This window comes from Rhineura floridana, chromosome 4 (genome assembly GCF_030035675.1).
Source record: "Rhineura floridana isolate rRhiFlo1 chromosome 4, rRhiFlo1.hap2, whole genome shotgun sequence".
NCBI classification, from domain to species: domain Eukaryota; kingdom Metazoa; phylum Chordata; class Lepidosauria; order Squamata; family Rhineuridae; genus Rhineura; species Rhineura floridana.
Window position 1 is genome coordinate 84,717,650 of NC_084483.1, and position 25,250 is coordinate 84,742,899.

The 25,250-nt window shown below is 40.8% G+C and overlaps 1 protein-coding gene across 1 annotated transcript in view; it reads right to left on the minus strand.

Annotated features, from left to right (window-relative positions):
• Positions 1-14,082, minus strand: part of SEC63 (SEC63 homolog, protein translocation regulator) — a 49,386-nt gene extending 35,304 nt beyond the window's left edge. The window contains exons 1-3 of the mRNA XM_061623528.1: positions 13,687-14,082; positions 2,035-2,134; positions 745-859 (exon numbers count right to left, since the gene is read on the minus strand). Coding sequence (XP_061479512.1) covers positions 745-859; positions 2,035-2,134; positions 13,687-13,810 — 339 coding nt within the window. The 5' untranslated portion in view covers positions 13,811-14,082. The remainder of the gene's footprint in view (positions 1-744; positions 860-2,034; positions 2,135-13,686) is intronic.
• Positions 14,083-25,250: the final 11,168 nt, after the last annotated feature.

Consider the following 25,250-nt stretch of genomic DNA (forward strand, 5'->3'; position numbering starts at 1 on the left):
TGGCCCCAATACAGTAAACAGATTGAGGTGATTTCTTGCACCACATTTTTCCTGAGCTTTTCAGAAGCCATAGTTCGGCCATCTCCACCCCATTTAACGGTAACTGAAACACTGCATTACACTTAATCAAACTGTATCTTTTTAAAAGCATGTAGACTGAAGAAACTATACTGCTATTAAAAAGAGTTACATAGGGCTTTCTTTCCATTATTAAATTGTTGTTCAACATATGCAATCGTATCATAGTCATAAGATGAGGGAGATAACACCATAGCTTCATATAAATTATGGCAAAGAAATAAGGATTTGTTACTTTTTAAAAGCTTTGCTACAGATTCAATTCACAAGGCTTTAGCACAAGTGTCCATAGTCTTACACATGCTAGTCTATAGTTCCGAAATGCGTTTACACAAAAAGTAACATTGCTTAGTAGGTTCTTGTCTTGTCAACATGGCTGAGTTGCCTCACTTCATATGGAATAATACCAATTACCATTACTCTTTACTGTTGTGAAAGACTTCTCCAAACGTATGAAACATGGTCACTCCCCAAAACCTAAAGGCACTTAATGTAAATGAAATACAGCTATAGCTTCAATGTGTTATCTTCAATCTACTTGACTTCTCCACTACGAATGCATCTTCAGATCAACTTTAACCTTCCCATTACTCCACTCTGTATGAGCGTACTTTTAAATTCATATCAAACTGAATTAAAACATTAAACAGTGAAGAAATTACTTACTGGGTCTAAAAGTAAGACTTCATATGGGTTGTATTCTTGATATTCCCTGTCTGTTTTCGAAACTTTGTAAGCAAGAAACAAAAACAGTGCCCATCCAGCAAGCAGAACTATTTTCCTGTTGAATTTGAAAGATTCAATGAAATATTTTAAAACTTATTTTCAGAATGTCAAACATTTAAGCAACCAATTTATATGTCAATTTTGGAAAAACACTTAATATCATAGGCAAAATCCTAAAGCAATCTCCACAGCTAGGCCCTCTCAGGATTAGTGAAAACTAAATCACACAACCTCACTGATAATGGTTCCCAAAATTTTAAGCATCTCTCTAGTTCTAATTATTAATCCCTATTCCTTGAATTGTGCAGGAACCCCCAACACAGGGTATGCTATTCGTCTGTGGGCATCCTATAAAAGAACACCACAACTAGGGAAGGGGTGTATGTGTAGTGCACTGAAGGAGATGATCAAGTGGAAGCATATGCACATGCTGTCTTGCAAGGAAGGTGAAACCAATGTGGATTTCTCAATACATGCCTTATTAGAATGGCAAAGTTTACAATTCATTTAAATCAGCAAATGCAAGCTTCCTATCTTAAGGAAGCCCTCTCCACACATACTTGTCTGTCAAGAAATCTTGGGTGTCTATGGAATCCCATGTATCACAAAAAATTCTGGGAGTGTTCTATAGAACATTCTGAGTTCACATACAGCATTAGATCTATTAATAATAATGTACTGCCTTCAAGTTGATTCCGACTTATGGCAACCCTATTAACAGGGTTTCATGTGGCTGAGAGGCAGTGATTGGCCCAAGGTCACGCAATGAGCTTCATGGCTATGTGGGGATTCGAACTTTCACTTCATACACACCCAACACTTCCCTATGGATGGACTTCTAAAGGCAAGATCAATAGTAGTGGGTAAGCTGTCTTTCAGTGAAGCTTGTCTGCCATACATATTCCCACTGAAGAACACCCCCCCTCCATTTAAAAATAGATCATGAACACAACTGCTTATCAGAGCTGCAGATCCCAAGCCTTTCACTTTGGATTCCAAAGAGAAACCTTCTGTGATTTAGAGCTCAACCCCGGCCTAAGTATAAGCGTCATTAACTTTTTTACAGTGATGATCCCGCAGTTAACCCACAAAAGTATACTAGAACCTATTGGTGTAACAATCATTTGGCATTATAGTACTGAAAGTTAACTTACATTTTCAACTTGAAAGTAATATTGTATTTATTACAAATAAATAGAACAGAAATGCTAGATAATAGAGGATACTTACTTTAGAGTTGGAATTATATTCTGCTGGGGTTTTAATAACCTTAATCGATACCATAGGCATCTTCCGTACACTTTTCTTAAATTCTTTAAGCGTATTTGCTCTGTGGAGAAATAATATTTTAATTTATGGTAGCAGTAAAACAATTACTGAATAAGATTCTTTCTTTCTAATCCTAAGACCAAGATTTCAGTTCTTTCACAGGCAGCATTTACACAGCATGATAAAACTTAAGTAATGGTTTATCATTATTGCACAGAGGGCTTCCGCTTTACTCTTCTCTTAGCATGAATGGGAGCAACAAACCAAGATACCTCGCTAAGCATTACATTCAGACTAGGGGTCATGGTTTGCTCACACAAAGTATGATGCTCACACAAACCATTAAGTGAAGCAAAGATTTGCTCTGGGCTTACCAACCATATGATCCTCCATGGCGCAGAGTGGTAAGCGGCGGTAACGCGGCCGAAGCTCTGCTCACGGTCAGAGTTCGATTCCAACAGAAGGAGGAAGTCGAATCTCCGGTAAAAGGGGTCGAGGTCCACTCAGCCTTCCATCCATCCATCCGTGGTTGGTAAAATTAGTACCCGGCATATACTGGGGGGTAAAGAAAGGCCGGGGAAGGAACTGGCAATCCCACCCTATATATACGGTCTAACTTGTAAACGTCACAAGACGTCACCCTAAGAGTCGGAAATGACTCGCACTATACGTGAGGGACACCTTTACCTTTTTTACCAACCATGCTTTGGTTTGAGCAAATCGACATAACACTCAAACATTGTAGTTTGTTGCTCTGACTCTTGCTGATAGAAGAGTGAAGCAGAAGCTATCTCAGCAGTCACAGTAAACCATTAGCTATGGTTTACTATTACATATTAACTGGGCCATGGTATCTTTCAAGAGTCTTGTCAGCTTTGATAACAGGTTTGCAGAAAAGACAGCTCAAGTTGACACCTGCAATATGTCAATGCTTTTACATACCTCTCTCTGTAAAAGTCCAAATAGATTATCATCTCCTTAAGTTCTATTAAACGTATCAATTAAGGCAAGATGTGCAATTTGATATGACACTCCAGCTCATAACACAGTTTCAGTATGAACCTTACAATTATGTGCAAGAAAGGGTGGTCTTAGGTATCACAATAGAAATACATGAACCAGCAAAGTTCAAATTTGATTTTAAAGCTCAAACTTCATGAATTTACAGAAAGCACTGTGAACAGTAACTTTCTGTGCAAAGAAATTCAAGAGAATGTATTTCTTGTATAATAAAATGCAGAAGTATTTGATATTGTGTAAGACAATATCCTTGACAACATGAAAATATTGCATGATCATTAACACAATTAAATTTTCCAGACCACTGCAACAAAATTGTTGTTTGTACAATTTTTAATTTAACACTGGCACTGTAATTCTAAATATACGTGAAACATCCAAGTATGTTGCCTTAGAACCAAGGAAATATATAGCTATAATGCCAGCTTGCTAATAATAAAGGTTGAAGAACTGAGCCAAGGAATATTTCTTTCCATCTTAACTTATCCCCTTTTATTCTAGTTTGACATGACATTGAAGGGCACAATCTTACAGCCTGATCCTTTTTAACCCTGTCTGACCCTATTATGTTGAACATTGACACTAGCCTTTGGATCCAGCAAGTAGTTATAAATTGTACTTATATAGAGTGAAGTCTGCTTTAGACTTCATTTTTATACACCTGACATTTAACATACATGTTTGAAAGGCATTTTGTCTGCAATGAGCACTACATTCATTTAAGGGTGAGGGAGTAGGGTACTCTAAGGTACTCTAGTTTCTACTCTTCTTCTGGCCAAGGAAAGATAATTAAACAAAATATTAGTTTTGCTTTTAAGGCAGGTTAAGGGGGACCATCTCTAGTGATTTTGCCACTATATGCAGTGCCTTTCAAAAGTACTCAGACCACTGACCAATGCTCTCATATTACTGAATTACAAATGGTACACTGTAATTTTGTTGTGAATGATATTTTATTTTGAAACACTGACACTCAAAATCAATTATTGTAAGGTGACATTGGTTTTATGTTGGGAAATGTTATTAATCCAACTGTGCTCACTGGGATATCAAAACACTTGGATATTATTTTGTACTCTTTTCCTGATCTATGCATTTGTATTACATTATCTCTCACTTCTGTAGAATGCTCTTTGGTCTTCATTCCTTCAGATCCACAGCCTGACCAATGATCCTTCAACAGTGGGGTTTTTATCCTGACAATGTGACAACAACTTTCATGGTTCGCAAGTGGAGGCCAATGGTAAGGTAATTGTGTCCTCGATGGGGCACTTTCTTTCATCTGTGTACACTGGGAGCTTCCACATCACAGGGGTTGAATACTTATGCAAGAAACAGGTTCCAGCTTTTTGTTTCTTACAAACGTTTCCTGGGATAAAGCCAATGTCACCTTACAATCATTGATTTTGAGTTTCAGTGTTTCAAAATAAAATATCATACAGAACAAAATTACAATGTTCCATTTAAAATTAAGTAATATGACAGCATTGGTCAGGGGTCTGAGTACTTTTGCAAGGCACTTTATACATTGTGTCTTTGGTAACTCTCACAGTGGACAAGTTCAGAATGTCTACTTAAATGGCATATTCCCCTTTAATCATTTAAAGAGCCATAACATACTATTGTTTATCACTGTTTCAAGATGCGAATACATTTGGGGAACTAAACAAGGAAGAAATATGTTTATCTTTCCAGCTCATTCATTACTGCTGTGCGTCACTAGTTAAATACATGACAGGTTGTTTTTGCTCTTGCATAATACTGTGAGCTACACTGTTGCCAATAATGCAAACAAAGCAAGCAGCATATATGCATCTTTTAATGTACTAAGAGCACTTGACATTAGAATCTTGAAGTTTTAGTCTACTTTCTACATGGAATTTCCTAAATACTTTACTTAACTAAACTTCAAAAACACAGTTGTAATCATGCAAATATGGAGCAAAGCTTTAGGGAACACCAGAGTACAACAAATATCATAAATGTTTATGTTGCAATATTTTTTTATTGAACTGTTGATGTTCTGTGAACCCCTTGAGCTGCTCTGAGATTCTAAATAAAACACAGGATACACAACTAGGGATTGGTGAATCCGTCAGTTCTGGTTTCTCTCATTTTTTTCCAGTCTAAAATAGAGTTCTCTACATCAGCTTACAAAAAAGTCCTCATAAAAATTAGCATTTTAGTGCATACTTCTAATATGCATATTATGCAATTTTGCCTATATACACATTTTTAAAGAAATTATCCCAATATAATGACTTTTAAAATATTTTTACTAATATGTACATTTTTATGCACACTTTACCTTAGCCAGAGAACTGCATTGCAAAATTCGGAGACGTACAAGTTTCAAAGGATGACTGTTTTGATTCACATATTGTTTTGGAAAGTGCAGATTAGGTAGATTTGTCTTTAAATGCCAACTGAATTGAATTTCTCCCGCATCCCTATACACAACTAAGTGAAGTCCAATTCATGGGAAGTAGGTTAGCTTCCATGGAACTCACAAAGCAGAACCAAGATTGTAGTTTTTGCAACTGCATAATATTGTGGGCTACATCAGTAACACAAACAAACCAAGTAGCACATGCACAGTTTTTAATGTATTAAGAGCACTTGACATTAGAACTAATGATTTGGTTCAAGTATAGCAGAGGCTGCAGTTCAGAGGAACACAAAGCTAATCCACTGAGATCAGTCTAGATTTTTCACTAGCCAAATGTGTGCATTCTTAGAATTTGTTGCTAACTGTAGCAATTGCTTCCTGCAATTATCAAGTACATATTCTTGAAGAAAGTAGCACCATGATCACATTCCACAGATCAAGAACATTTTAATTTTGTGACGTGCTCAGTGGATTTGTTCAAGCATGTTTGAGAGATTTCTTAAGTTAGCAAATCCACAAAAACGTGACATAATTTACACTTTTCTTTCAAACACAGTCTAATTTGAGGCAAATATTAAAAGGGTGGTTCATGACAGATGCTATTGGAGGTTGCCAATTCATAGGGTTGCCATAAGTTGTAATCGACTTGAAGGCACATAACAACAATTAAAATACTGAATGCAATCTTTTTATATATACTCAAGAATGTTCGGCTTCACTCAGCCTTCTCTTCACTCAGCCTTCTTCATATGATTTGTTGAAACCATTCAAATTAACTTGTAGAAATCTCAGGACTTGCGATTTTCTCAAGGAGTTTGTTGAAATCAAGAGGCATATTTGCAGGACTTTTAAGGCTGCAATTTTGAAATATGCATACAAGGAAGCAAGTCCCACTGCCATTAGTAAGAATTACTTCCAAGTAACCAAATACAGTATTATCAGCAAGTGATAAAAAAGTAGTTGAGGCCCACACTGAAGCTCCAATGTTTATAAGTACTGAAACGATGTTCTGCCATATCACAAGCACCAGCAAACATTTCGGAGAAACAGGCAGGCAAACTCTCCCTTGGCAATTTTCATCACTATTATGGTGCTACTGTTCAGTATTGCAGCATAGAAAATGCACAACCATATTGGCTAAGTGAGTGCTCACAAATGAACAAAATGTGATTTACAACACAATCCTATGCATACTTACTCACAAATAGGACCCACTGTGTTCAATGGGCCTTACTCACAGGTAAGTGTGACCAGTAGAGGTGGGGCCTTGGATAATACTTGAATGTGATAACGTTTTGATTTGTGTACTCATTTCTTTTTTAACCACAGCTTGCACCTTCTTGAGGGTGTGGGCTGTGACTCATGTGTAACATCCAATGCTGCCCATCCAGTAACACAGGAACGGGGAACCTCAATCCCAAGATCCAAGTGCTGCCCCTCCAGGGCTCTCAGAACTCTTCCCAGGCCACATCCTTCCCAGACCTTGCCCCCTACCCCTGAGATTCACACCTCAATGTCCCTGTTCTGTAGGCTTTTGCCTGGCTGGAATGTGTCCTTGAATCGTGATTCTGCATCTTACTTGCCTGGATGGAGATTGGAAAGAGGTGTGTAGTTATATAGAGAAAATGGTGGCTTTTGCATAGTTGGAATGTACATATTTAAGAATCTATAGAGAAAGAGGACTCTCATACACAAAACAAGAATGAAGAAAGCATTGTATCACTGCTCATTATTCTTCTTATAGGATAGATGAACAGTACAGCACAGAAGTGTATCCTCTGTACAACAGTCAAAACAGTCTAAAGGAAACAGTGTTCCTTTCTAGATAACATGATTGCACAGCATGTGGCCAAAAGCTGAAGCACAAGATGCACCTGCAAAGCAAGTTCCAACAACAGCACAAATTGCAACATCTTTCTAAACTCAGAGGATGCCAGAAAGCCTTACCCTGTAACTTCTTTGAAACTTTCTCCATCACGGTTCTTGAAAATTTGCTGCTAAACCCAATTTGCACATAGTATAAAAATATCATAAATTATGCATGCTGGCCAATTTAAATGATCCTTTAAACACCCAAACGTGCAACAAACAATTTCTTATACACAGAAGTTTACCCAGGCTGGCTATAGCTATGCTCAACAGTACACAGCACTGCACCAATCAAGCATTCAGGGTTTTGGCAACACATACATAGGCTTCACAAGCACTGGGACAAAAAGAAAAAAGCCCTAATACCAGCATGCATTGGCACTGAGGTGGAAACACAGCTTGGTACAAGTAGCAGAATCAGGTGGTATGACAAGTTCCCAGAGAGTGCCTAAACCGGGAACACCATGGTTGGCATAACAGAGTATAATTTTTCTTGCAACTGCCAATTTTAATTTACAAGTAGCAATGCTGTTTAAGGGTTGTTTCCATGTATAGGATTTTAAGTAGCTAAAGCAAGAAGATTTAAGACATAGGCTCGATTCAGATGCAACACTAAAGAATGGTTATGTGTTATGTGAAAAAAACCTCAGGCTCATGCACTCTCACCTCCCCTTTTTCCTTGGCAAAAAGGAAGACGTCAAAACTTTCACTAGGGCTATGCCCTGTATTGGGCCGAAGCCTGAGCCAAATCAGGCCTCTCTGGAGGCATTTCGGCCTTGACTGAGTTGGACTGAGATAGCCTCAAATCTCTATGGGTCAGGTATGGTGTAACAGACTGTTCCAGGGCTATCAAGAGGCAGGGATAAGGCGGAAAGAAAAGGAAGGCGTGCACGGGAAGGAAAAGAGAAATAGGGGAGGCACCTTTTTGCGGGAGAAGGTAGGTGCTTTTTTCACCCAATCTCTTCTTCTTCCCACGAGACCTCTTCAAGCCATGCGCACTAAATCCCCTTTGTGAGCAGCTTCCCTCACAAAGGAGCAACACCCCGCAGTAGGGAATTCTCTTGCTTATTGCATGATAAGTGGGGGGATTTATCCTGTGTGGTGCCAGTTGTTGCTTGTTCACAGGTGGCTTCCCTGCATGCAGAGAAGCTGCTTGTGATGGAACAGCGACCAGCAACACACAGGATAGAACTGTCCTGCTGCTTGTTCTCAGTCAGCTCCTGACCATATTTTTTAGTTTTTAAAAAGCCCTTAGCCCCACCCCCAAATAGCTTTTGGGATGGATCCAGGATGGGGCAGATGGCCTGCTCTTCAGGACAGGGTGGACCGGCCCTCCCAGGAGCACACAGATTGGGGCCACAGGGCAGACAAGGAGAGCTGTGCACAGCCCGTACTTTCAATTTAGTCTTTAACTGACTACGGTGTAGTGTTACATCAGAATCCAGACAAACTGTGATTAAATCTTGTAGTTTATTAAAACAAACCAACTTCAAAACCTAGTTTATGGCTCGTATCAATAAATTATCATTAACATTAGCCACTCTAAACTGTGGTTAATGTTAATAATAGTTTATTGAAACGAGCCATAAACTAGGTTTTGAAGTTGGTTTGTTTTAATAGACTACAAGACTTAATCACACACAATGTTAAATGGTGGTTAATTGAAAATACAACCAAAAGCTTCCAACCTACTCCTTGCAGCTGTGCTAGAGGGGAAGGAGGAATCCTAATAACACTGTTACTTCTGAATGAGGCTATAGACTAAGTTCTATCTTGTAAAGCATAACTTTTATCATTATTTATAGGTGAATAAAATGAAGCTTTAGTGAGGTTTTCAGTTTGGCTTGCCTGTTTGCTGTTCAGTGGGAAATGTATCAGTTCGTTTGTAATACAATTATTACTCCATTAAGATATCAGACTAAAGTCACACAGATGTACATGGCACAATTTAATATTTCAAATTCAAATATCAACTCAACTTCTTAACTTGTTTTCAAATGCACCATTTACCTTGAAGATTGAGCTATCAGTATTAAAGTTGGTGTGCACGTTCAGGGGAACATTCTGTGTTTCCAAGGACAGACTCCATATTCACCACCAAACCTGCTTTAAAAGGGAGTCAAACTACAGCCCAGTTCAGCTGATTCACCATCCACTACCTGGATGGGAGACTGCCTAAGAACCACATGTATGCTGCCTTGGGTCCTATGATGAAAGGAAGGTGGGGTATTAACGTACTAAATATATAAATAAAATTAACTTGTCTCTGTCTCAGTGTTTTCTCTTCCTTTAAGGATACAAGGATACTAAAGTTTCAAACCCACTTTTGAAACAGGGACAACATTCCCTAAGCAACTGCATTTTTTTAATTGAGTTAGTTAACAAACCAGGATATGAAACCACAATTAGAGATCCACAGTTCGGAGTCTGGATATCACAGTCTGAACATTACAGTTGACAAGAGCACAGAAGAGCTTTTTACATCATCCCTGCCCCAGAATAAAAGCTTAGCCTATTCCCTAAAGACTTGTTGGCAATTCTTAAATCTTGATATTGAATACCTACAATGCTATTTGGTTTGCTGATTCTAGCTCATTATCTGATTGGTTATATAACTGATAGCTTGAGCATCTCACTGTCAGTTCAAAAGATGGGAAATGTTTCCATAAATATTAGGACATCATCATGGAAGTCAGCACACATACTGGGCACACAATTCTACACTTCATGTTGAACCCCAATTACAATCACTAACACCCATTTTCAAGAAGACCAGGAGCAAGGAGACCGCTCAAACAATGATTTACTAGTTTGTTTTTTTTTCAAGCCTGCAAATGGTTTTATTTCAAACACTAAAGAAAGCTACTTTTTCAAAAAGAAAGCTGACAAATAGGAGACATTCAGTACAAAGCTTTGAGGATGGAAAAGGATCTAGAAGGCAAGTTAAGAGAGCAAAGTTGTGGGAATGATATAGGAGAACACTAGAGATACGGGAAAATTACTGGTAATTTTCACCAGTAAGACTACGAAAATTAAATGAAAAGGGATATGTTAAAGTTGAAGCAGACTCTAATTCGAAGAGCCACTCAGAAACAATTTTTTTCAGTCTTCCTTGGCAGTATCTCGTTCTTTTCAGGAAAACGATGGATAGGAATCTGGCAAAGATGTATGGATATACAGATCAGTGGCCACTTACTAAGAAACTGGACAGCTTCAATCTAGTTCCAAGACCCCATTACATTAACAATTTCAGACGATACTAATGGATGAAGGAAAAAAACAGCCATAATATCCAGGAAGACAAATTCAGAACTTAGAAAGTGTACTTTTTAGAGTGTACAGTATTTCTTACCAGAGTACAATGGTTTATTGCATGGCAGGATGACACATGAGACAGGGAAGGCTGCTAATTCCTTCATTTCGGGATTTCTTGCAATAATGCATAAAGTCATATGGAAATTATCTGCCCAGTTCTGCTACTGCTCCCTGTTACCAACCCATACCCTAAATGAAACATACTTTCAGGCCTTATATATCCCAACTGAAACTGATGGAGAAACCAGTTCCCAATCGGAAAGAGTAAGATGGGGGTGTATTTTATCACCCTATTTGTTTAATCGATATGCACAATATATCATACTGAAAGCGGGATTGGACCAAGATGAAGGAGGTGTGAAAACTGGAAGGAGAAATATCAAGAATTTAAGATATGCAGACTATATCATACTACTAGCAGAAACCAGTAATGATTTGAAACAAATGCTGGTGAAAGTTAAAGAGGAAAGCACAAAAGCAGGACTACAGCTGAACATCAAGACGACTAAAGTAATGACAACAGAAGATTTATGTAACTTTAAAGTTGACAATGAGGACATTGAACTTGTCAAGGATTATCACTACCTCGGCACAGTCATTAACCAAAACGGAGACAACAATCAAGAAATAAGAAGAAGGCTAGGACTGGCCAGGGCAGCTATGAGACAAGTACAAAGGTCCTCAAATGCAAAGATGTATCACTTGACACTAAAGTCAGGATGATTCAGACCATGGCATTCCCGATCTCTGTGTATGGATGTGAAAGTTGGACAGTGAAAAAAAGCGGGTAAGAGAAAAATCAACTCATTTGAAATGTGATATGGAAGAGAGCTTTGTGCATACCATGGACTGCGAAAAAGACAAATCATTGGGTGTTAGAACAAATTAAACCAGAACTGTCACTAGAAGCTAAAATGATGAAACTGAGGTTATCATACTTTGGACACATCATGAGAAGACATGATTCACCAGAAAAGACAATAATGCTGGGAAAAACAGAAGGGAGTAGAAAAGGTGGGAGGCCAAACAAGAGATGGATTGATTCCATAAAGGAAGTCACAGACCTGAACTTACAAGATCTGAACAGGGTGGTTTACAACAGATGCTTTTGGAGGTCGCTCATTCATAGGGTTGCCATAAGTCAAAATCAACTTGAAGGCACATAACAACAAGCCCTAGCTGATTCTGTTAGAGTATCACGTTACAATTAATATTTAAAATGTGTGCACAAATGGCATGAAGATGTGTGCTGGTGGCTCAAAGATAAGTGCCAGCTGGCCTCTGTAAACAGCTATTTTAAAGGCTGACATTAAAAATACTTATTGCAGCTGTTTAACAAAAATATTCATCTGGGTGAATAATATGCTGCTGAAGTGTAAGGCATTACAAGAAGATACTCTGTTTATTTCTGCCTATTCAGTATTAGAACCAAGTAGTAAAGCTGGTTTGCTAGCTAGTTCATTTTTTTAAAGCTCCCTGACCTGACTACCTCTGAAACTAAGGGTGCAAAACTCCAGATGCCTTGTAACTAGCAGAGATAAATATTTGCACCTGTTGACTGGTTTGTTGCAAAGGCCAGAAACAGGATTTGCCTCCTATCAGGCTCTTAGAAAATATCACAGGCTCCTGAACTTTGCAACAATGCTTGCATCCCTGTCTATAACAACAGATGTTCTAAATATTGAGAAGCAACAAACATCCCTCATTAAGTCTTCAAGGGACCTGGGAGTAAAAATACTGTACAGGAAAATGGGGGTGAATATAGTTTACTATCAAGTTTTCAGATGAACATTATTTTTAGGCTAAAGCCTCCACTGAAGCAGAGCTTGATATGAACAACCTACTTATTCTGAAATATTCATTGAAATGACAAGGATCATTACGTCACATCTCAATCAGGCGACAAGCTACTACTTCTGCTCCCAAGACAGCTTCATGGTGCATATGCAAAGTCTTATAATAAAGATTACTAGGCCCTTAACTCTGTCATGCTCACTATCCTTAAGAAAAAGGGGTGGAAAAACTCTTCCTTTGCACATGAAATCTGCTAATCAGAGCAGTTGGTGGTATTTTTTCCAGGTTAATCAAGTGCTGAATACATGGCTATGAACTCGCATCAGTGTGTCCAGTGAAGTCTAACCGGACTGGCTGCTTTATGTTTAGGTAGGCTTTTAGCCTTCAGTCCACACATAATCTTTGGTTCTTTTCATGTATGACACCAAAACCTTATGTGCATTTGCAGGTTCTGCAATATGAAAGCAAACACAAAACAAAACCATACACTGATTACGAAGTACAGATCCCCCCCCCCTTAAAAACCAAACCAAACCACTGCTCCACTATCATCCTCCAAAGGCGCTTTTGGGAGTGTCATACTACGCATGAAAACAGCCTTATACACTGGGGCCGTCTTTACAACAACTCGACTAGGATGACCGGCTCTCACCTCCACGAAATTAAACGGAGGGCGGTGGTAGGAGCAGGAGGAAGGGGAAGGCCCGGAAAATTCAAAGTCCTCTATGACAGACAAAAGGAAGCACTTCTTTACTCCGCATAGTTAAACTATGGAATTTGCTCCCACAAGATGCAGTAATGGCCACCAGCTTGGATGGCTTTAAAAGAAGATTAGACAAATTCATGGAGGACAGGGCTATCAATGGCTACTAGCCATGATGGCTGTGCTCTGCCACCCTAGTCAGAGGCAGCATGCTTCTGAAAACCAGTTGCCAGAAGCCTCAGGAGGGGAGAGTGTTCTTGCACTCGGGTCCTGCTTGCGGGCTTCCCCCAGGCACCTGGTTGGCCACTGTGAGAACCGGATGCTGAACTAGATGGGCCAATGGCCTGATCCAGCAGGTGTTCTTATGTTCTTAATAACGGGGGGGAGGGGGATGCGAGAGGGAGAAGTAAGCTTCTTGAGGCCCAGGCTCCGAGGAGCGAAACAAGCTTGCCACACGCTGCGCCAGGCCCACAACAGTGGCCTGAGGGAAGGAGGGCCAACAGCGGACGGCGCCCGCACTCACCGGTGTGCTGGTCTCGTGGCCACAGGTAGTAGGTGGCGGGGATGACGATGAGGGCCACGAAGCTGGTGAGGAAGTAGAAGAAGGTGTTGCCGCTGTCATCGTACTGGAACTGCTGGCCCGCCATGGCCGCTCACACGCCCCGCCCCCCTCTCGGCCCGCGCTCTCTCCTTGCCTCGAGCCAGCCAGCCCCAGTCCGGCAGCGGCAGCTCCGGGGATCCCGCGAGAACGGGAGCAGCGCCTGTCCCACCCACTAGCCTGTCTGTCTGTCTGTCTGCGTCTCTCTCTCCCTCTCTCTCCAGTCCCAGCCTCCACTTCGGTCTCGAGCAGCGCCAGCGCTATAGCAGAGGGAAACGTGTCACTGCGCAGGCACCATCACAACCATTGTGACGTCGTGTGCATGCTTCCGGTTCCTTGGCCGGGGCTGGCTCGGATTGGCTGCGCTGAGAATCTTTTCTCCCTCCGGCGGTTTCGGAGCGGGGGAGGAGAGTGAAAGCCTCCTGAGCGAGCGGAATGGTTCGTGTTGACTTTACACTGGTCGACGGATGGTATGAGGGGAAGAGGGTCTCTGAGCATGTGAATTCTCTTTCCCTCTCTGAAATGGCTCCACTAGCAGCTTGCAAACTTTCCGTCCCTCTGTCGCTGTTAAATTTCAGAGGCCCCTGTTAAGGACTTTAAAAAAGGAGGGTGACATTTCTAGTCCTCGTCATCTCAGAAACCAGATCAAAGCCGGGAAAGTGTAATTTGAGGGACTTCAACGGACAGATTATAACAGCCCAATCTTTCTTTCTCGATTCTAAGGGTGCTTCTACTTTAAAATCCAACGTTTCTGTGTCCAGGTTTGGCAGACTAGCTTCCACACATTCCCAATTTTTTCAGTGAAAGATTTTCATTACTGTTGTAAAAATGTCAGCACCACACCAGCGGGTGAACCTTGACAGAATGTATCTGGGCTGGTTTTTTTGTCCCTCCCCTGCATATAGTTTTTACCTGTACAAGCACAATTAAAAGAAAAATCCCAGGAAGTGTGCAAGAACAAACTAGAGATGTGCACTGACGTCAGGATTTAGTTGGTACCCCTTTTCAGCACTTCCAAAACCAAGATTCAGTCCAAAGCACTTCTGATTCAGCTCGGGATCCAAACCCTACTTCAGAAAAATAAGATTCCATGCCTTCTGCATTCAGTATTATGGGGGGAAATTTTTAAAGACCTATAATTCCCTCCTTTGTGATAGGATTTGATAGAATTTGCAGGCATATTAGGCTGAGGCTATTGTTATGCTGGGAACCTTTAAATTTTGTTTTGTTTTTCAAAAAGGAACCATCTATAACTATTTTAATTTGCAAATTGGATGAAATATTAGCCCATTCTGAGAGGATAAATATTGCCAAATTTCAGGATAGCTGCAGTGATTTTCCTGCAAGGGCAGCCTTTATAGTTGGGGGTAGGGTGGTTAAAAAGGACTAACTTAACTGCCACTATTGTTTTATGGGCAATATGTTTGAGAGTAATACACAGGAGAGAGGTACCGCTAGGTAAGAAACCTGTCAGATTGCAAACAAACAAGGCCAGAGGTTTGGGTTTTTTAAAAAAATCCAGACACCTTTAAAGTTGATGCCGGGGGAGGGGGGAGGTTAATAGAATATAAGAAAGACCCATCAAGTTTAGCATTCCGTTCTCACAGTAGCCAAAGCAGATGCCCATGGGAGCCCTCAAAACAGAACATGGGCACAACAGCACTGTCCCCAGTTGTGATTCCCAGGAACTCGTATTCAGAGGGATACTACCTCCAACAGTGGAGGTAGAATATATCCATCATGGCTAGTTGTCATTGATAACCTTGTTTTTATCTTACATCCAGTTAGTGGTTATCATTGCATCTTGTGGGAATGAATGCACTATGTGAAGAACTACTTTATTTTTTCTGTCTAGAATCTTCTAATATTCAGCTTCATTGGTTGGACTTGGGTTCTAATATTATGAAGGAGGGAGAATCTCTCTCCAATTTCTCCACATCATGCATAATCTTACACACTTCAATCATGTCCCCTTTTACTTAACTTTTCTCTAAACTAAAAAGCCCCAAATGTAGCCTTTCCTCAGAGAAGTTGCTTCAACCTCCTGATCATTTTGGTTGCCCTTTCTTGAACCTTTTCCAGCTCTACAATACCCTTTCTGTGATGAGGCGACCAGAACTTAGCAGAATATTAGACAGTGTGGATGCACCATAGATTTGTATAATGGCACTGTGATATTGGCAGTTTTATTTTCAGTCTCTTTCATAATTATCCCTAACATGGAATTTTGCCTTTTTCACAATCTGCCACACACTGGGTCATCATCTGCACTGAGCTATCCACTATGAACCCAAGGTCTCATTTCTTATCAGTCACCACCAGTTCAGATCCCATTACTGTATACGTGAAATTAACATATGTGGGAAAAGTTGAAGAGATTTGCTTCCCTCCTTGTGGTTTTGTGGGCAATGATTTTATTATGGAAATGGGCATGGTTTACATCATTAGAGGTGTCCCTAAGAAGGTAATCTGCAAAATTTCAAAAGGATGGGGCAGGGTCTGGGGAAATACGAATGAGAAAAAAAAATTCAATGCCATTTGTTGCTGGTTTTGTTTTGTTTTTTTAAATACTGAGGTCTTGCACAAGTGTGATGTTTACCTGACTTGTATAAGGCTTGCACAACAGCAATAAAAAGTTGTGGATGACCTCAGTATTTTTAAAAAATTTAAAAGTCTGATGTATGGATTGCAATTACTGTAATCCCGTACATGTACTGTGTGGAGACAGCTCCTCCAAACTGGGTTGTGTCCATTTCAAACATGATTTCAGCATGCAGCAGCGCTGGTAGTAAGTGGAAATAGGCACACAGTTATTATTTGGACAGACACGTTGAGTCTGCGTGTCTATCAAAGGAAGGGAAATGTACTCTTTGTGACTGCAGAAGAATACAGTGAAACACTCAAAATCTCCAGAAGGAGGTTGATGTGTAAGGGACATAGTCTGGTTGGTTTTGGACTTTAGGGAAAGGTTTCTGAAGAGAGAAATTGGAATGGGGTGTGTACCACAATACTTTGGCCTGTCTCTGAATACTAGGGGTTATATCCAATGCTATGTGACTGCATGCCACTTACACAACAAGATTTACCCTTCCTCTCCTCTCCCTGCCCTCCATATCTTCAGGGGATCCCCCTGCAAGGGAAAGGAGGAGGGAGTTAATATTGCACAAGTGTAAGTCTGTTGCATGAGCAGAACAGCAGTCTTGGATATAACCCTAGTTCCTAAGGTGAGAGGTTCTGTTTTTGGCTGGAAAAGAGAATCATGAAGCAGTGAAACAACATCTGGTGAAGAACACAAGAGATGTAAGAGCAAAAGATGTTATTGTGCAATCTACAAGCCACTTGGTTTAAAGTGGTTTACAGTGGTTTAAAGCACAGTGGTTTAGCCACCTTGGAATGGCTTTTATGATACTGCCTTAAATCCAAGAATGACAACTTCATGTTTGTATATGTTTTTCGGTATGGCTCCATTGTGCATGGAAGGAAGATAGTTTAGTGCTGATCCTTAAAAGTAGCAGAGGCAATACTGTTTTCTGTTTGTTGTGGGGTTTTTACACCACTTCTAAGATGGAATGTAGCAACCCTCCTTGGTTGTGTGACCTCTGTGACAGCAGAGGGAGCCAGAATATAGGATTAGGTAAGGAAAAGCATATAGTTTTCTGTGTATGTCCTAATATAGCTGCAATAGCATTTACAGTGTTAAAGCTGCAAGGGGAAATATGTCCGTTCTTGTAGAAGGAACATACCTTTAAAATTAATGTGATTCTTGTCATGCCAGCTTGCCAGCCTTACCCTGGCCTGCAGTTAAAATGGCTAACTCCCAAAGCCTTATGGGGAATTCTTCCCCTTGACATCTTCCTTGTTAGCTTGCTAGCAAGCAGTTAAATCTTTGATGTTCTTTCATCACTGTGACTTGGTAATTTTTATAACACAGCTGTACCCGCTTACAGTAATTTTGCACCTTCTTATCAGTGGAAGGGGCCTGGTTCCGTCAAGGCCATAAAACTCCTTGCTTTGTTATGGGAAACCAAGAGGAGGCGCCAGGTGCTGTGGGAACATCGTTTTTTCATCCCTTTGATGAAAATGTTAATTGGTTAATTGTCTCCGGCTGGGAGGGAATTTTCCTCCATAAGAGGAGGCTCAGAACTCTGGGTTTGTGTCCCACTTCAGAGCACCACCTTGCCTATGGTGATGTTCTGTTGTGGCTCCATTTACATCTTGACTTGCAACTCTCTGAGGGGAAGAAGGCTATTCACTGAGAGATCCTATGCCCTTGTAAGTATAGCTAGGCAAACAGCTTTGTTATTTTGATTTGTGCCAAGAAACTTTCCTTTACCTTTGTTACTAAACACCTTACCCGTTTGGGTGTATGGTTTTAGGATTCAATTTGCTGCTACAAATTATTTGTGTGTACCTTTTTGCTTTTTGTAACCTTTTTATGCTTTTCTTATTTTCTTTTTAATAAACTTTAGTTACTTTCAACCAATGTGTGTTTATTCCAGAAAAAGGGGTCAGTTCCTAAATTCAGTCCTTGCCATTTGACCACAACTACCGTGTAACAGAGAAACGTTTTTACCTAAGACTTCAGAAAGGGCCAGGAGTGTATCTAGACTCTGGTCCTGAGAGGCTCAGGTGTTTAAGTGGGCTCTGGGGTTCCCTTTGCCCCAGAGTAGCTAACCAGTTGAAGGGTGGTGGCAGTACTACCTTGCAGGGTTGGTGTTGACGTGCACAACCTTGGCAAACCAGGATTTGCTGGGATCAATTGCCCAAGGCCGGGGATTGACTCCTAGGACAGTGAGAGCAGACGGGGAAGAGCTCCCCGCTTTGACTACATGGTGGCAGGGGTGGGATCAAAAGGGACTGAACCTATCTCTGGGTAAACATACTCTTAAAAAGGTACATTTTGGAAAAATTGGAAATTGTTTAGTTAAAGGTTTCTGGCACAAAGGTTTATTATTTTTGTAAAGTCAGGATGTCTACAAGATCCAAGCAAAAGAAGGCATTAGATCAGATTACTGCTGAAAATAGCGAGGAGGAACAAATAGATTTGTTACCTCAAGGCGATTTCGAAGCAGCAGGAGGCAGCACTGAGGTGCCGCCATTACAAACAGTTACTCCGGAGGGAGAACTGGCGTCGTCACCCATACGGAGTCGACGAAGTATGGAGAGTCAAGCCAGCCAGAGTGGGGGTGTGCCACCCATGGATATGTGGGCTGAAATGCATAACTTCTTCTCGAAACAAATGGCGCTTATGGCTACTCTTGTGCAACAACAGCAGGCGTACGCCCCACCAAGCCAAGAACTGAGGTCTGGAAGAGTGTGCTTGGGTGGAGCTGATCCAGCAGACTTTCCGTTTTACCAAGCGGGAGAGGATATTTCAGAATTCTTTTTAATCTTTGAGCAAGCGTGTTTGGACCAGTCATTAGATAAAAAATACTGGATGAAAATCCTACGCACTCAAGGAAAGGGAGAATTAAGAAGTTTAATGTGCAAACTCCCTCGAGAGTTAGCCGATGATTACGAGAACATTGTAAAGTTGGCAACCGCGCAATTTGCTCTATCTACTAGAGCGTGTTACCAAAAGTTTGAGACTTTGCAGGAAAAGCCAAAAGAAACGTTCTCAGCATTAAGCGCCCGTACTGCTCAAGCAATGGATTTGTGGATTGCAGCTGCGAAAGCTAATACTTTCGAGCAGTTAAGGACAGTGTATACTCTTGAGAAATTTTACAAGATGCTGCTGAAAGAGCTTGCGGCTGTTGTGAGAGGAAAAAACCTAAAGAGCATCCAGGAAGCAGGACATCATGCTGACGAACTTGACTCCTTTCAGGATAAAGATGAATTGCCTAAGGCTTATGTTAAAAAGCCGGGAAACTTCAAAGGTAGCCAGCAGGCAGGAGGAGGAAATGAATGGAAGAAAAAACCGTGGCCGCCTGTAGTCAAGTCGGGGAGAGACGAGAGAGCTCCGCTTCTGCTGCCGCCGTTGCTTCAACAGCGCATCCAACAGCTTACCAACCGAGTAAAGCAGTTTTGGAGAATTTATGTTTTTTATGCAAGCAGCCGGGGCACAAAAAGGATCAGTGTCCCCAACTAATTAAAAAGCCGAGTTCTGGAACCAACAAGGGAACTAAAGTAGCTGTGGTCCAGAGAGCCCGTGACTTCGAAGAATCGGGAGGGCAGTCGTCTCCAGAAATTTCTCATTGGTCTTCCTCAGCTTCCAGTTCAGAGAATGACTGGGAATTTTCGGCTCCTAGTGCTGAAAACAGCCCTGTCACCTCGAAAAGCAGCGTTTTAAAAGCTCCTGCGGTGAGTGTTATTCAACCGGGACTGGGAAAGGAGAAGGGGGGAGGAAAGGTGAAGCCATCCCCTGAAGAGCCCCATGGTGGGAAGGGAGAGAAAGAACGACTCCCTGAAGACAGTGCTAGCTATCCATGTTTGCCTGGTCAAGCTGCTTGGTCCAACAAAATGTTCAAAGAGACTATTTTTGTGAATTATGTTAAGCTAATCACGTTCAGAGATTCAGGAAGCGAAATTTCCAGATTATCTCGTCATTTAATTCCGCCTGAATTAATTTTACAAGGGGTAAAAGCGTCAGTACATGTTTATGGGATGACTAACAAACTTTGTGATGTGGTTGATGTCTGGATTTCATACAGAAATTGGTCAGGAAAACATAGAGTGTTGATTCATGACTATTCTGACCAATTTTTTGATTTCCTCTTTGGAAATGATATTGCTTACGCATGTTATTTACATAATTTGAAAAATGGGGATGTTAATATGAATGCCATAACCTGTAGCACAGCTAACAAAATGGAACAAGAACCCAGTATCGAACTTTTGCCACTAGATGGTGCTGTGGCGCAAGAAGTCTGTGACTTAGACCAGCCTCTGCCAACCAAAGTTGGAAATATGAATGTTTCTGATCCTAACAGTGAGGGCATGGAAGAGCTAAAATTGGACTCTGCTTGTTCCACTGCTTTTAAAGAAGCCCTTCTTCGAGATGATAGCCTACAAGTTTGTAGGGATGCTGCAGTAAATGCTCCCCTGGAACTATCTAAGTCGGTGACAGTAAGATTCTATGGAAGAACGGATTGCTGTATAGAGAACATGTGCCCCAAGGTGCTTCTGTGGATTGGAAGCCTGTCAAACAGCTTGTGGTGCCATCGGCTCATAGGCTGGAAGTTTTGCAACTGGCACATGATACTATCAGTGGGGGTCATTTAGGAATAAAGAGAACATTGGCCCAGGTAACCCGATATTTTTATTGGCCCCAGATTGCCAAAGGGGTACAAAATTTCTGTAAAAGTTGTCTAACCTGTCAATTAGTAGGGTATGCCCGTGATCACCCCAAAATGCCAATGAAAGTCTCTGAGATTGTAACAGAACCATTTGCTAAAGTAGCGGTGGACGTTCTTGGTCCACTGAATGTGGCTTCGAGTGGAAAAAAAATTATTTTGACTTACATAGATTATGCAACGCGTTTTGCTGAAGCAGTAGCTTTAAGTAGCATTACTGCAACTGCTATCTCAAAGGCTTTACTAGACATATTTTCTCGTTGGGGATGCCCTAAAACTATCTTGTCAGATCAAGGCCCAGGCTTTGTAGCCAAACTGACTAAGAAGCTATGGGAGATTTCTGGGATAGAACATGTGACTTCTGTTGCTTACCATCATGAATCCAACGGGCTTTGTGAACGTTTGAATGCGGTTCTGGGAAAAATGCTAAAAGCTCATGCTTTAAAACACCCTGGTAATTGGGATATGGCTTTGCCTTTTCTCATGTTTGCGTACAGAGATACCCCCCAAGCCAGTTTGAAATACTCTCCAAATCAGTTGGTGTTTGGGAGAGACACTGCAGGTTCTTTGTCCTTATTGAAGGCAGACTGGGAGGGGAAGATGGAATTTTCTTCTGTACCAGTGACTACGTATTTGCAAAACTTGCATTAGAGACTGCTCATGAGAATCTAGCAGAGGCCCAGCAACAGCAAAAGGCTTATTATGATTCTCATACCAAAGCACATCAATTTGCAGTTGGCTCTGAGGTCCCGGTGTTAAAACCTCAGCCAGGGTCTAAACTGTCTGTGGCCTGGACTGGCCCAATGGTAGTCAAGGAACAGTTAAGTGATACTAATTATTTGCTGGCCTACCTCAATTCCAATAAAAAGCCAACAATCTATCATGTCAATACCCTTAAACAGTTTTGGTCTAGAGCAAAATTGGTTCTGCCCTGTACTAATGCTAGAGAGCATGAAGAAAAAATTGTGGACTTGGTTGCTGAGAGTCAACAAGAGAGTGGCATTGATGAGGCTTTTTTGCCTGACAGTTTGGATTATGAACAACGCACACAGCTACGTCAGGTTTTGACAGATTTTCAGTCTTTGTTTTCAGGTAAGCCAGGTAAAACCCATCTGGCAAAACACTCAATCCTAACAGGTGACCATCCACCTATGCAGTCTCCACCTTACAGAGTAACTAGACTGCATGCTAAGGTGGTGGAAAGAGAAATTCAAGCTATGTTAGATCTGGGGGTTATTGAACCTTCTGTTAGTCCCTGGTCATCTCCAATTGTGTTAGTGGCCAAGAAGGATGTTAATGAAATTCGTTTTTGTGTGGATTACAGGAAATTAAATTTAATAACCCAAGTGGATCCATATCCTTTGCCCAGGATGGACCATCTGATTGAGAGATTGGAGCTGCTAAGTACATCACCACTTTGGACTTAATTTACATCTTGACTTGCAACTCCCTGAGGGGAAGAAGACTATTCATTGAGAGATCCTATGGTCTTGTAAGTATAACTAGGCAAACAGCTTTGTTACTTTGATTTGTGCCAAGAAACTTTCCTTTACCTTTGTTACTAAACACCTTACCCGTTTGGGTGTATGGTTTTAGGATTCAATTTGCTGCTACAAATTATTTGTGTGTACCTTTTTGCTTTTTGTAACCTTTTTATGCTTTTCTTATTTTCTTTTTAATAAACTTTAGTTACTTTAAACCAACGTGTGTTTATTCCAGAGAAAGGGGTCAGTTCCTAAATTCAGTCCTTGCCATTTGACCACAACTACCGTGTAACAGAGAAATGTTTTTACCTAAGACTTCAGAAGGGGCCAGGAGTGTATCTAGACTCTGGTCCTGAGAGGCTCAGGTGTTTAAGAGCTCCCCGCTTTCACTACATAATTCCACTTTTTCACAGCCATAATTCCACTTTTTAAGAACATATATTAAGTCTTTGTTAAACTTTGCATGTCATGTTAACAAAATCCCCCTGTAAAGAACATAATAATAGCAATTATACATTCTCCAAACAGACCCATTGAAATCAGTGGACTTAAGTCCACTGATTTCATTGGGTCTCCTCTGAGTATGGCATAGCTGGATGTTGCCCATAGTACTTTACAGTTCAATCCTGTGCATGTTTGGGTAGAAGAAAGCCCTGTTGTGTTCAGTGTGGTTTATTCCCAGGTAAATGTTCATGGAGATACAATCTTAGCTGTAATAATTTGTCCATTAATCTGGGAGTAAGCCCCATTGAAGTCAATGGTAATTACTTTGAGTAGACATGTATAAGTTTGCACTGTTAAACTGTTAAAGCAATTACTATAACAGCCTTGTAAGTTAGATCCAGCGGTGGAAGGACAGATAATAGGTGGCCAAATCCTAAGTAAGAGAAAATGAGGAGCAGCGCTAATGAGCAACAAAAACTGATCTCAAAACTGGAACTCCAAATACTTTAGTACAAGTCTATTGGCTGTATATTTCAGTAACAATCTTCCTTAAGGGCAAAGGATGTTTATTTATCATGCAGTGCAATCGTATTCATTTTTAGTGTGTTGAGTAGGCTTATTCCCTAGTAAGTGTGATAGGCATTGCAGCTTTTTCTGGTGTGTCAGTTAAACAGTCCACAAACTAAGATATGGGAAACTAACCTATAGTAACTTAGCTACAGTCCTCAAGATTATAATGTGCTGCAAGCATAGGGAGAAGATTGTTATTGAGCCATGCTGGGCAATTGGAGTGTAATAATACATTAGTACATTTGATCATCAATTAAAGCTGTCTCTTTCCCCCACCCTCATCTTAATGCTGGTTTTTGAGTTCATAGAAGATGTGAGATTTGAACCAGGGACTCTTCTTACTCCTGTCATAGTGTCTATGTATAATTGCTCCTATGATATCCTTCAGCCTCAGCCAGTATGGTTGATGGTCAGGGATTACAGGAGTTGTAGTCGAGCAACATCTGGACGACCCCCTTATTCCCCAACCCTGGTCTATATTATCCAAAAAATTAAATATCAAACCAATCAAGGATATTTCTACAGTTAGCATGATTTAATATTTCTGAACAATTGAAACTCAGTGAATTTGGCCAGTGATCTTCTGAAAAGTAAAGTGCATCTTGTTGGACATTTGAGAGACCTAGCTGGTGACATTTGCTCATAGGCACTGGAACGCAAAGCTGCCAACAGAACAATGAAAGGTGAGCAAGCAAAGTGTTTTGATAAACAGATGAGATTCAGCACCAGATATAGCACAAAAGGATTATCTAGCCACAAAGACATTTACAAAGGATCACGTAAAATGAGTATCTGTATTTGCCAACCTCCCGTTGTGGAGACATAAAAAAAAAAGATGGAAAGTGGGAGGCTAGGTTGTGAGGATCGTACAGAATCCAGGTCACACCTGTCTGGTTACAGCAAAATCTGGAGCTAGAACAGGTAGGAACAGGAACTGTGAACTAAAAGAGAAGGAAGATTCAAGCCAGGCTACATAACTGCATTGCGCACAGTTTTATGTCTCCTTTTAGGGGTCTTGCATGAACAAGAGTAGTCATTTGAACCATAGTTTAGCATAAGAATGAGCCTAGCCTCCCCCCAGATTCACGCATTGCAGCCCTTCTTCCCCCTGTGCTGCCACAAGGATGAGTTTGGGAGCTTTCAGTTAGATTTTTGATTAAACACAGCTAGCTGTGTCATCCAAGCCTTGCCAAACTGTGGTTAACCGTGAAGCTGACTTGTTTTCACTAACCATAATTATGATTAACCCCAATTTAAGGTTCAGATGACACACTAAACTGCAGTTAATGTATAATTACTCCATTATGGACATATTGGAGCAGAGTGTAGAAGCCACAAAACAGGCTAGGCTCATTTTTGTAATGCTAAACCATGGTTTCATGTTATGTCCAAACACAGTCCTAGAAACGGGTTTTCTGTGAACCATGGGTATAGGTTTTCATAACAGAAGCTAGGGCATGAGAACTTACATGAACAAACACAAGCACAGTCCTAACTTCAGAATGTCTCACTGCCACCTTGTTCAAGTAATATATGCTAAGGTGAAAGGGAAGAAATGACAGCAGATGATAGATGGAATTTAAACTGTTGGGCTTTTCCTTTTTTTATAAATCCGCAAGCTGTTGTGTCATCTTGTTGTGCACCGCTTCAATAGCTTCTGGCTGTGAAGTGGTTTATAAATCTACTAAATAAATGCATG